Source organism: Xiphophorus couchianus, chromosome 3 (assembly GCF_001444195.1).
Source record: "Xiphophorus couchianus chromosome 3, X_couchianus-1.0, whole genome shotgun sequence".
NCBI lineage: Eukaryota > Metazoa > Chordata > Actinopteri > Cyprinodontiformes > Poeciliidae > Xiphophorus > Xiphophorus couchianus.
The window spans coordinates 19,430,816-19,444,823 of record NC_040230.1 but is presented as its reverse complement, the minus strand read 5'-3'; the positions used below and the strand labels follow the sequence as shown (position 1 = coordinate 19,444,823).

General features: G+C 38.5%; 1 protein-coding gene across 4 annotated transcripts in view; it reads right to left on the bottom strand.

The window, feature by feature from the left end:
* The window catches only part of ptprub (protein tyrosine phosphatase receptor type Ub), a 222,382-nt gene that overhangs the window by 87,930 nt on the left and 120,444 nt on the right, over positions 1 to 14,008 (bottom strand). For all 4 annotated transcript variants that reach the window (XM_028012575.1, XM_028012576.1, XM_028012578.1 and 1 more), the window contains exons 4-5: positions 7,290 to 7,371; positions 2,743 to 2,858 (exon numbers count right to left, since the gene is read on the bottom strand). In XM_028012575.1, coding sequence (XP_027868376.1) covers positions 2,743 to 2,858; positions 7,290 to 7,371 — 198 coding nt within the window. The remainder of the gene's footprint in view (positions 1 to 2,742; positions 2,859 to 7,289; positions 7,372 to 14,008) is intronic.

The following is a 14,008-nucleotide window of genomic DNA, read 5'->3' as shown; positions in this document are numbered from 1 at the left end:
CCAGAGATGCATCCAATGATGCAACTGCAGCACAGTTAGAACTGCTGTAAAGTGTAGTTTCTCACTGCTATACATTGATATTTTCATCCATCAAATCTAGGCACAATAAAGCCTTTGATTAACTGGGATTTCACTGGGATTTCTCTGGGATTCAATCCATTACTTTGGGTTTTGTTTCATTTTTTACAGCTTATGTTTAGGGCTTTTATTATGGCAGATGTCGACACTTTATTTCTAGGTTCTATGGAGGGCAAGTCCTGAGATAGCGGCTAGAAAGGGTTGAAACAAACAGAAATCCACGCATTAAAGCCCAACAGTGAGGAAGAACATCTCCAGTAGAAAACTCCTACCGCGAGGTGTGTGTTATCAGAAGCTGTGAACAAGTCCAGACCATACAGTCAGCTCTTTCTCTTGGTTAATAACTGGAAAAAATGGTTTATTATATTCCCAAAGAGCCTTTTCTATGTTGTGTCCCTGAGGTATGTTTTCTGAACCTGTTGAAAGAATCTGATAATGAAGCCTTGTTGGTGCCGATCAGGTTAAAATTAATGAATGGTGTCATTTTGACCTTTGTGAACACCAAACGTGGAATTCTATGATTTTAGATCTATTTAAATCTAGGAGCAGCTTGAGTAAAAGATTTCCACTTATTCATCAGTATTTTTCAGATCTGTTATGGCTATGTTTTCCATTTGTCTCATTCCTTACTCAGTAGATATCGTCAGATTTTAAGAATTACATAGTTGTGTCAAGCAGAGGAGTTCAAGTATGTTGGTGTCTTGTTCACAAGTGATGTTGTGATAAAGTGGTGGAAGGATAGATGGTTTAAGACTTCATCTACAGTAAAACAGATGTTTGTTTTTAATGGTGATATGAACAAAAGACTGTCATGAAGATTGTCGCAATCCCATAATCTGTGTTTCCTGTTTTAATCTTTTCTTGTTTATCAACTTGGATTTGGTCTTCATCTCCTAATTTCCCTCTGCCTGCTCTCTTCCCCAGCTGCCTGTGCTTGCCTCTTATTAGTCCCTCTGGTTCCCATGCCAATGTCTTCTCTACCTCAGTCTATTTAAGCTGTCTGGTCTGTAATACTCTCTGCTGATTCCTCCATCTATTTTCCCTTGAGCTGCATCCCATTGCCTCTTCTTTTTTTCTCTGCCTGCCACAAGCTTTATAAGTTTTCTTATTTATCATTAAAATATGCACTCAGTGTTCCTCTCTAGCTCCTGTTTGTATCTTAGTCCATCTTTAGACTTTATGGCAGAAATATTGAATGTAAGCAGCTGAAATGAGCTCTACCTATAGGATGGCTGAAGTAGAGCTATAGGGGAAGGAACTGCATCATCCAGGTGAGCTTGGAGTAAAGCTGCTGCTTCTCTGCAGAGTCATCTGAGATGCTGAAGGCATCTGGACAGGATAACTTCTATAAACATCAAAGTTTATGGGCATCTCTTAACAGGAGGAGGCAGACAGGAAAGTTGACTGAAGGTCTGCAAATCTCTTCTCCCAACTGTAGAGTGTCACTGGGAAGAGGGATGTCTGATGTTTTTCTACCAGCTGCTAGTACTGCCGACTAATCTCTGATAAGTGGAAAATAACGGATGACAGGAGCTGCTCTGGACCGGTTTGGTAGAATGATTTAAAACATCCACCTGCAAAGCCTCCAGAGCATTCAGTTTTTAAAAGTGTGTTGTACAAGTCTTCCGTCCCGCTTCCAAAAAAAGTTAAAATTTTTAATATAATGATGTTTTTCCTTTTCTTATAAATGTTAGGTGTATTCAGAAAGTTCTCCAGGGCAGCTGACTGCTTTCTGACAAGGTGATTTCACTTCATAATCAAATAATTTACTTTATTTGTGTTGTATCTATGACGCTTGGGGACCTCTATAGAAATGGTTTGTGTGAAAAGTGAGGTAGTCAAAGATCACACCCCTTGAGGGACCAGCAGTGGGATGGCTGCATGTTGTAAGGTTCCAAGACTTTTTCCTTATGAAGGTAAGTTGAGCTTTTCTGGTTAAATTGGCCTTACCTCACACAAGGAACTGCAAGAAGATTACTGGAACTGGATTATATTTAACATTTACAAAGTAAGAAGTTTCTTATTTACTTAAATTTCTTCATTTTTACATACAAAACATTTTTTTCTGTAACATTAAAGAAGTCATATCTAAAGAAAAAGCAAGTTATGACACTCCAACACATCCACAAAAGCAAGTTGTGTTCTTAATAAGAAAACAACATGATAGCTTACAAATCCTAAAGTAGCAGCCCAGCTCCCAATTTTCACTTTATATCAGAGACTCATTCCTTTATTCTGGGTTGGCTGTCCACTCCTGACCTTCCCAGCCCATTGCCAAGAATATGTTGATTATTTTTTAACATTTTATTGAGAAACTTCTTACTTCACACCCAAACAAGTCGATGAAGTGATGGCAAGGAACATTTTGCCCTTGACCTAGCCTCATATCTCCTGTCAAACATAAATAATTTATCCAACGATGTTTAAGGACTCTGTGTGTAAAACCATAGTGTTATTTGATTACTCATTGCTTTGGTGTAAATCAGAAAACAGAAAAACTAATTCAGCCATACCCTATGGCAATATAACATGAACTAAATTCAGTTCTTGCTTTTATTGGTATGACATTTCACATTGATTTTGTTCATGGAAATAACTCAATAAACTCAAATCTAGCTCAAATACATGAGGTACTTCAGTCGGAAACTCCATCAAACTACTAACCTCCAGCAGGAACTTCTCCGCCTCAGAGGCCCTTCCAGCTGCAACGCACTGGAAAGTGGCATTTTGGCCAGCGTTTACCTCCTCGTCTCCCAGCCTGGAGAAGTGTGGGGCCTTATCTAAAGAAAGAAGAAGAGAGAGAATCACCTTAACGCACTACATTATGAAGCACAAATCCACTCAACTGCTGTCAAGGCTTTTTTTGACTTTTCAGGTATTTTGCCATTTTCTTGTTTTTCAAAACACTACAACAGGTTTGGTGTAAATTTGAATTTGATTTAATAAATTGTCTCAATTTAGTTTTTCTTCTAGCCTTTATCTGTGCATGATTCATATTCAAAACATTCACATTTTCTTTCTTTCTCTTAAAAGTGAAAGAAAACAAGAAACATTGTAATTTCTTAAATTTCTCAGCTTTGTAATAAAAAGCAGTTCACATTGTAATTTATTAATATCATTCACAACAAATAAAGTAAAAAAAAAGGCCTCTTATAAAGCATAGTTTTTGATCAATAGAGTACAATGCAATATGGGGAGTTGTAAAATGAGGGGGAAAAAGATAAAGCAATTTCTTGAAAATTACATCAGAGGCTTTTCATTAGTTGATCAAACGTTTACAACCATCAATGAGAAAAACAGAAGTAAGAGTGTCAAACAAGGAGTCAGTAATAGTTCCACCATTCTGGTTGATCACTTCAAAAATTTGCTTCGATGTGTTTGTGGTGAGTGTTTTCATAAGAGGGTATGTATGCTCAGAAACAGACATCTGTTCTTGTAAACCTCCCCTGCAATTCATCCTCATTTATTTGTGGAAATTAGATGAGGACAACAAACAGATTGGTCCAAAACAGGTTTGAACTGCAGCTTTGGGCACAAAAGACTCAGGTATCACTGCAGATACAATGGCTCCCAGGCAAGAGGAATATCAATTGCAACATCTCCACATAGCCAGCTGCACATTTGATGCCTTTGCACAACCTGAACCTCCATTGTTCCATTGAAGTCAAAATCTCCTTAGACCACAATAGAGCCTCCTTCACTCTTATGTGGAAAATATCTCTAATGGGAGTTACTGTCATACCAGTAACTTTTAAAGCCATCAAGACTGTCCTGACAAAACCTTTTCTTGTCACTTTCTTCCATCTGTCAAAGGTACATGTTTGGTGCTTCCTTGCAAAGTCAAAAGGGGAAAGCTGAAAGTTGTATTGAAGATGAGAAGGTCTTTAAATGATTGTTTTGGTTTTCGAAGTCCAGACCTTGTTTTGTGGATGTTGGGCTGCAGTCAGCCTTAGTACGAATCTTAATCTGAGTTGAGAATCTACCAGAGCTCATCAGATCCTCTGGCTCAACACAGGTGAATTTTTTTATAGTTCACCATTTACTTTTTTTGTTCCAAGACGCTCAGGATATTGTACGAAATTTGAGACAGCAGTCTTCCTGTCTTTGAAATCGGAGGGTGAAAGTGAATGCCTGACAGAAAAAGACTCCTAGCCGATACATGAAAACATGACTACGTAACAGGAGAGATTTCCATCTTTTGTTGTTGGTGTTTAAGGCTCTTCATGGTCTGGCACCATTCTATCTACGATACATTTCACAAATCCACACCCATTCAAGAACCTGAAGGTCAAATAACCAAATGCTCCTGACAAGAACTAAATCATGAAGTCGAGCTGATCTTAGCAGCTGCCTCTGTCCTCTGGAACAACTAAGCTCTACGTTAGATTTGCTCAGAACATTGATGATTTCTGAGGAAATCAGAGAAGAAAACTCAGACCCACTTCTGCTCTCTGACTTTTCACCCTAATATATATTTATAACTTGATTCTGTTCTCTAACCTTTCTTATGTTTGTGATGTATTTTATAATCTTATTGTTTTTTCTGTCTTCCTTGTTATAAATGCCAAATCAATAAAATTGACATTAAACCTTTGGGTACTAAGTGAACAGCGTTTAAATTTTTAATAACTTTCCTACTCTATTTGTTTAGTTCCTTGCTCTTCTTTGCTCTCTTTAAGTTTTAAAGCCGTAGTCAAATCAGCGCAAAATGTGAACAGTTGCTATTTCTTCGGTCTAGGAGAGTATTAATCCTGGAAAAAAAGAATCTGAAGCAAACATGTTTGAAAACGACTGCAGAGTGTCCATTACTAAAATAACTTGCTAAGAGACAAGATTGATCTCTACTGATGAGCATAATGTAGGTGTGAGTTTCCAAAGAAAAGCCACAGAGTGAGCATCAACCTTCCACGGTTTGACTAATAATGTCCCAGTGTGCTGAGTGAAGCTGCCAATGAGTCAGCATGTGGGAGTGGCCCGCTCGTCCAACTTTCCAATTAACAATTAAAGAGTGAGAAGCAACCCCCTGCTGTGCCAAAGTGCTGGGTAAATGCCGACCACGCTGCCAGCCATCCCTGAGAAAACTGTGTAGGACATGCCGACGTGCCACTCTAGATGATTGGCAGGTGGCGACGAGAGAGCAACTGTGAAGCAGAAGCATCAGGGAGAAGCAAATGTTTGGATCGCGCTCATCTCCTGCTCAGATTTGCACACAACTGCGTCTCTATCTTGCAGAGATGGAGACGAAAATTTCTTGATCTTGTTTCTGTACAGTAAGTTAGGGAAAGCGCTTGTATTTGTACCCCACATGTGGCCACCATGTTCCCTTTGAGTAACTGCACCCCCGCCCCCTCCTCTCCGAATGTTTCGTTATTTATGCCTGAGAGTTAAACAGACAGTAAACAAACAGGGAGATGAGCACGAGTAAAAAATACTACACCCCCCAGTTGGCTGGAGCCTCACTGTTGTACGGCTAAATGTGTCAGATCTTATCCTCAGGACTCTTTAGCATGATGAATATTTCATTGAACTGCAACACTAGTTTCAGAGTCAAAGACTGCGACTCAGGAGGATAAAACTGAAATGTCAACTGTGCTTTAACCAGAATTCTTAACATGGATATTTTTTTATAGGTTTATTCTATTTTTGACCATTTAACACTTTCTGCTGCCTTCTGTCTCGTACTTCCCCCACACTCCTCGCTGCCAAGTGATGTCAGCTGGCCGAGCGCCACATCATAAGGCGCGCTCAGGTCTTGATGAGAGTCTTAATTATTTAATGGTCACAGTGGGAGCAGTCAGCAGATGCCATCTGTTGTGTCTAGGAGTAGCAGGGTGGCCTGCTGGGTGGTAAGTATACAGTTGGGGTGCGACCCAATCTCACAGCTGGTGTTTGCATCATAAAAACACTGATCTGTAACAAAGAAAGCCTGAAATGTCCAAATTCATCAGAATCACAACATTTCTCCTGTGACATTAGCAGGGACTTGATCCCCATCTGAGTTTGGGAAGTGTTGAGTGTGCCGACAAGGCGCCTCGAGTTCAGAGAGTGGCTCTGTCCAGGTAAGTTCAGGTGTCTTAGTCACTCTGTTCTGCAGGAGGTCCTTAGGGGCCGAGAACACACCGAACTGCAACACTCTCCTTCCGCTACTGACACAAAAAGCCCTTTGGTGCAGGCAGTGAAAAACCCTGGACTGCATTCTCACAAAGCTTTAAACTGTGGTGGTTGGTGGGGGAAAAAAAGGCTTTTAAAAAAGAACTGTAAAATCTGCCCAGGAAATCAGCTTCAGTAAGTGCTTTAAAGATTACAATTATTAAGTAAAGGTAAGTGTTGACATTTTGTGTATTTGGGGTTTTCAAAACCAATTGTACATACTCTTGGTATTCACAATGTCTAAGTCTTTGTAACATCAAGAAAATTCTAGTAACATATGCTTTTATCTTTCAATAAATTGGAATTAACATTAAATGTATCTATTTTAAATAATGTTTTACTTATTTTAAGGCTCAAAGCTGGGAATCGTGTTGGGAGAAAGAAAAAATCCTCACAATTTAAGTTGCAGTGCTGATGGATTAGGCATAATTTAAATGTATTTTTTATATACATAATTACATTCTTTTTAATTAATTTACATAGAAGAGTCTTTCCACCTTTACAGAGTCTAAATTTTAAAAATACTGAATGTCAGTTTTTGGACAAGTTGAATTAATTTTATTTTCTACCTAGGTTCAGCTCCACATATCCACAAATACAGCTTTCCTTCTACAAAATAATAATTTAAGATATCTGGAACAAAATTATCACCAGATATTTACACTGTGGTTGTTGCAAGTTATGATTTTATTGACCAAGAAATTGGCAGGAAGAACATTGTTATTGGTATCTGGAGCTGAAAGTCCAGCACACTTGACTGAGAAAAGAAATGTCATTTATCCTTTGATGAGCACTGTTTGAAATATCCAAAGGCCAAATTAGGGATATAAGAAAATTTAATTTTTTAATAAACTTTTCAGATGTCTGGTTTGAAGATCCAGTCAGAGAGCTGTATGATAAACCCGCTTGCCATAAAAGGTTATTCAGTCGTTACTCTTCGTTTAGCTCTATTGATATTTTGAGCTGCTTTGAAATATATTTTCACACATTTTTACATTACAATCACTTAATGTGGCTGGCATGCAGCACCTTGTGTAACTGTTGTGTGAAGTGGCACTTACAGCAGGGGTAGTTGAGCACCATGATGTCATCTAAGGCAATGTAACCTCGCCGCTCCCTGGAAACGGTTGCCTCAATTAGCACCTGTGAAAGCAAGCATAAGCGTAAGATGACTCTGTATGAGCATGCACGTGTCAGAAACTCAGTGCTCTCACAGATGAAGACCAGGAGTGATTTTCAACACTGAAAGCTGTGTGTGTTATTTTTTAGTTGATCTTGTTCTCCCATCGGTGGCAGACACATTAATTAGAAACAAGCCCATTTCACATCTACTGACCCAAAACAAAAGCGGAGACAATGAGAAAAATAAGACATGTACCGAAGGCTCAACGCAGAGACGGATAAGTTTTGTCTCTCTCCGCGGGGCCATGGGAAATAATTGCTTTATCACGAACCACACAATGTGGTGCCTGAGTCATGAGCGCCATCGTAGATTCAGGACACGAGCTGCTATGAAGCCATAACAGCAGATAATACAGCTTTCACAAGGCCACCATACTCAAGGGAGGACAAACCTCCTTTCTGTCCTGTGGAACAATAAGCGAGATGAGCACTGGGCTATCATGAAACCTAATCAATATCAAATCACCATCCCCAATAATAGTGGGAGAGTTATGAGACACAGGGGTGATGTTTGTTTTCGGAGCACCAAGGACAGTCTTCCATCCATATGTTTGATCATAGACCAGCATTGAGTTATTGTTTCTCATAATCCTAGGAGCAAACGATTACCACATGCTTCTCATCACCACGTCTTAATTTTTACCTCCATTCCTAAGCGCACTTACACACACACACACACGCACTAAAACTACATGTCCTGTAAACTATTACTGTTTGTCTTGGTGGATTGGTGTAGTCTAGATCCTTCACACATTATAAGTGCATTATTACTTTTTGAGAGATGTTTCTTTTTAGTGCATACAGTTGAAAAATCTGACAATAAATACCAGTAGAAATTAGACACAGTAAAGTGCTTTCCAAAAGTATTACTTTTTGCTAAGACCATTTTTCAAAATGTTGATGTTTATGTTATGTCCAGGACGATGAGCAATGCTATCTTTCACACATAGTGTTTTGCATATGTCAGATTTTAAGCAGGATGCCTTGAGGGTGTCCTCCAATAATTGCTATATTCTGCTACTTTGCCATAAAGCCCAAACTTCATGGCAAGTAACAGCTGCATAGCTCATATTGAAATCATATAAATCACAGGTGAACTGAAGTTTTTTTTTGGCTTTTCAAGACAGTTGATATTTGGGGGGATATTATGAAGATGAAAATATCCACATTTTTTTCACTTTTTGCCAGTATGATGATTGTGTTTCTGTAGCATTAGCACAATCTTGTGATCTTTTTTTCCCCCTAACAATTAACTGAGAGACTGCGGGTAAAAAACAAAAAATTCATCTTCACCACTATAGTCCTCACTGGAGGGGCACAAAGACCTCTTCTAGACCTCTGGCCTGCTGTCCAACCATCTATAGTCAGCGGCACAGACTCAGTCCACCTTGCTGGACTTAAAAAAGGATGAAACAGATTATTCTGACAACAAACCCAGTTGTCTATGACCCCTGAAGAACCTTTCACAGAAATATCCTGGGGGGAAGTGATGAGATTGGGGTCAGCCAAAAAAACCATCTGGGCAGAATTGTCCAGAAACGGGATGTGCAGAGCTAACGGAGGAAGAGGAGAGGTGAGCAGGAACGCAGAAGAAAAGGTCCTGACAGGTGGGTCTCCTGCGGTTGGACTGAGACCCTGCCTTGCCCTGGCTACTCTTCTCAGAGAGGAAAAACTGAGGCTAATCTTCTTCTGCCAAAGTCAATTTTTCTGTTTGTTCCTAAGAAAAGGCGGGAAGCTGAGCAGGAAGCAGCTGCCCAAACTTTTAAAAAAAAGAAAAGAAAAAAAAGAGCCATTTTAACATTTCCTGCTTTTTCGTTGCCACTTCCACTCCTACACCTCTCAGGCTGCCGATTCTCTACAAAGCCTGTGGCGCATCAGCTTCTTAGTTCAGGATTAATTTCCTGCATTGTCAAATGTTTTTTAGTTTGTGGCCAATTTCCCTCCCTTCCTCCTCTTTCTCTGTCTAACATACCATGGCTTCAACAACAAAAAATAATAATAGGAGTAATGACTAAAACCCAACTTACTTCAGTGTATTGACCTAAATTAGCTGGGTAAACACGCACGGCCGTGCCATTAGGCCAACATCAAAATTAGCCAGAAACACTGATTAGGCTTAATGGTATACAAGCAAGAAAAAAAAGAACATCTTTTAGACTCTAATTGAAACTGTTATTACTCTCTGCTGAGCTGAAGCGCCGAGCAGATTGATTACTGGTTAATCCCTAATTTTTTTTAGCCATTAAGAAAGGAACTTATTAGGAGGGAGACGCTTAGAGCATTTGTTTCAATAAAAAACTTCAGAGATTTTTATTGAAATCCACTTTCCCAATAAGACTTTGCATATTCTAACAAGCTGTTACTTTTCTTCCACTAGGAGTGAAAGTCTCTGGAGATAAAGGAGAAAAAAAAAAACAAGAGCTGAACATCAAGTGATTTACAGCAGATATAAAAGGCACATTACCAGAACATATTACATTACCCTGTTATATTGTTCTTTAGAGACAATGGTAATGTCTACAGATAAAGAAAAGATTTATTTTGCCCTGCAAGTCAGCTTCTACCTTCCGCCATTAGACACGCAAGGCTTTCACTCACTTTTTGAGTTACAGATTAGATTTCTCTAAAAATCCTTAAAAGTTCACAGAGAAATGCTCCAGTGCTGAGCTAAATCTGCTCGGGTGGAAATGCCAGAGGATAACGGCTAAGTGTGAGACAACAGTGCAAGTGTCGGAAATCTCAATGCGATCTTTCTTGGTACGCATGGGCTCAGCTTGGAGGGCTCTCAGCAGGCTACAGTGAAGGAAAAGAAACAGAGATGGGCTCTGATAACGGCAAAGCATAACAGGTTCTTAAAATATAGGAGTGTCTATCCACTTCCTGTCTGATAGCCGTTTGTTTTCTAGAGAAATAATAGATGGATAATGCCTTGAGGAGTTGAAACATACAGCTTATATAAAGGGTGCTGATATCTATTTTTTACCTGTTTTGTAAAAAGTATTTTTTATAATTCGACTGAAATAAAAAACTGTTCCTGGAAATATACAGGAAAAAATGAATAATTTGCTGAAACAAGTTGAGAGTTTCAGAATTCAGTCTTCACTAGTAGGAATCTATCGGCAGGCAACATATTGACTTGACAATATTTGTCGACTTTCCCTTGTAAAAGTTCTCCGGATTTTTCAGGGTGGAAGGAAATCCTGTCCGATAGCCTCTTCAGCAAACCCCACAGGGCTCTCTATCAGATTTAGCTCAAGACTGACAAGGCCATTCCAAAACTTGGATTTTTCATCTGACGAGGCTATTTTCCTCTTTCTTTGGTAACAGTATGTTATTCAGCCTGTAGCAGACACAAAATAAGATGGTGTTTTCAACTGTTTATTATTTTATCCAACTTGACAAAAAAAAGACATAGTTCTTCTCAAAGAAAAACGATCTCGGACCATTATGCTCACCACAGTGTCTCACTGTTAGCATTCTGTTCTTCTGGTGTGCTGCAGTGTTGTGTTGTTTGTGTCAAGCATCCCTTTAGGAATTTTGTTCCAAAAGTTCAAGTCTGGTTTCATCACCTTTAGCAAATTCACTCACAAGATCTTAGGAGATTTTAGTCTTGCTCGGATGTTTTTTGTTTAGTTTTTTTTTTTTTTTTTTTTTGGAAGACGGGGCTGTGTCTCAGTACCTTACTCCTTAGTCCAAACATGTGGTGAGTACAGGAGTCGTATGAGGATTACAATTAAGAGAAAAAGCATGTAACTATCTGAGCTTCTGTTGGACTCTTGGCTCCTTCACTAAGCAAGTTACCATTTTGTCTTTTTATCAGTGAAGGAGGAAAGATCAGCTATTGTAAAGTCACCGTTGTCCAACACTTTCTCCAGTTACCAATAACTCAAATCCTTATAGGACAACTGAGCTTTAGTTCAAATGAATCACTATATATCTACTGTCAGGTACTGATGTAATCATAGCAGTGTGCATACTTATGTAAATAGGATGTCTTAGTTTTTCCAAGAGTCACATTTTCCATGTGACACTTTATAGATGGAAAAAATTTGAGAATGATTTGTTTTGTTTCTGCATTTCAGCGGGAGTGTGTAGACTTTTTAGACACGCTTTAAACCTTTGCCTATGCTTACTTCAGGTCTGGTTTAAGAGATTATTTCATTTTTGGAGGAGAACAAGAAGAGGATAGTAAAAAGCCCATGTGTCAGGGCAGTTTGAGAGAAATTGGGCAGAATTCACAAAAAGTAATTTGTTCCAAGTGAAATATCATACTTGTGGTCAGGTGAAGCTGATTTGAGTTCTGAGGGAGTGAAGCTCCAGTGGACGTCTTCTACTCTTTTTTATATTTTTGGACTCTTTTGTTAGAATCTGTATCTTTGCTGAAGCTTTTGGCAGAAGGGAAACTGTGAATATGGGTTTGAAGCTACAGGCCCTACAATCACTCACAACTGTGAAACTGTAACTTACAAAAGTGACAAAAAAACTCATCATTTTGTCACAATGGTTCGCTTTGAGGAAGATTCTTGAGTTCTGTCTTCATTGTTTGTGCTTTGAAAAAAAAAGACAAACACACACACACACCTCCTGTTATTACAGAGTGACCTGCTCCAGCTGGACAATAATCCCTGGCTGTCACAAATCTTTCAGGTTGTTTCAGGTTTGACAAGTCAATAAATTAGATTTTCTTTACTTTTTCTGCCAAGACTGTTGGTGACTCTTGCAATCTAAAATATTTCCAAACAGTTTTGTCAGCTTTGAAAGCAGGATAGAGAGTAGAAACTGAAATATGCGCCATACACAGCAGGAGCACAGGTTGATTTCATGATTTGCACAAACTTAGCATTACGTAACTAAGCTTAGAGTAACAGTTACCATGAACTGTGCGGCGGAGCTGAAAGCAAGAATGAATAAAATAGAGAGTAAAAAAGCAGGTTTTTGGACGTCAGAAAAGACGAAAAGCTGAGAAGTTTCTGACATTTAAAATAAGAGATGAATAAGTAAAAGGAAAAGTGCGAGTCAGAGAAGAGGTGAGGGAGAGGCGGTCTGTGGCTCGATTCGGCCGTCTAGGAGGGCTGGATAACATCTTTAATATTTGATAACAGGGTTCTCCAGGTATTGCAAACACTTCTACCAATAAGACGCAGTGAGGAATACGGCAGTGTACACGGATCTCACAGGACATCTTCTGTCGAGGCGCTTCAAGGTGATCTCGCATTAGAACCTGAAAATCCACTGAATTTTCTGGTGTCGAGGAAGAGTAATGCATGTGAATCCAGCACAAAAAATGTGAGCTTAATTAAGCTTATTATTAAAAGAGAAACAATTATTTCAAATAACACGCAGATATATTGAAAAAAACAAACATCTGCAAAGTCCTGTTTAAGTGATAACATCTCAAAGCACCCATGCTGAAAGTAATCAGGTAGATAGTTTTTGAAACCAGCAGGTGGGTGAACGAATCAGATTTGAATGATATTTTTGATTTATTTTCAGCATCTAATCCTCTTAGTTTTGGTGATTATCAGAGCATTTTGCCAACTCTTTTTAATTACATTTCACAATGACATTTTGGAGACATAAACAGCGACTGTGTACGGCGTAAACAGTATTTCATTAAAATAAAATCTTAAAACAAGCCTCTGTGAGCATCACTTCCATCTGTATCTCTGCAGTGCAAACGGCTACACTGACATTTTGTATCCAGGCAAGAAATCTGTGTGCAGTAATGCACCCTGAGACCAACACAGGTAAAAAAAAACTTTGATTAAAAGACCATCTTTGTTAAGGGATGTTTGTTCTTCTGGAGTTATTTTACCCCAGTGGAAATAAGAAAAACTGGGTGTTTTTTGACAGTGGCTTTGTTCCTGCTTCTCCTCAGTCGTATTGGTTGTCCTGCCAACACCGTGCCATTAAGTGACTGATGATGGCAAGTGGCTGATCTGGATTTAGTTTGGGTGTATAAAAGAAAAGAGAACTGAATAGAAAACCACACAACACTTTTTAGATTTTCAAAGATGAAATCAAAGTTTAATTTTCCTTTTGTTTTCCCTTTTAGTTATGATTAATTTTGTGGTTGTTACCCCATGGCCTTCAGAGTGATTTAGAATAGAGAAGTTATATATAAATTACAAAAAGTAAAGAGTCAAATGTTAATCATCTGAATCATGTCAATTAGGACGTTTTTTTTTTTTCAAAAAACACTATGCTAATCATTATTTCACCATGAAATCTTTCTAAGAAGGAGAAGATATGGGATTAAAATCTCCATTGTTGTAAATGACGTTGATTTTGATCGCTGTGTCTGTTTTGGTGGTATTGTGAGTGAGGGGTAAAAACATTACATTAATTTTTATTATTCTAAATATTATAAATATAATAAATATATTCTAAATATGTTGTCATTTACACATTTTCAAGAAACAAACAGGCTGTTGAAACAGACTACATTTCTATTCAAAGGTTTGAGTGTTTTGTTAGATTAGCTATATTTGTCATGAAAATCTTATATGTTTTAATCGTCATTATGTTTTTTATCCAGTGGATGTGCGTAGTATTTTTCTGCTAAAATATCCTAAAATATCTGAATAAAACACAGCCT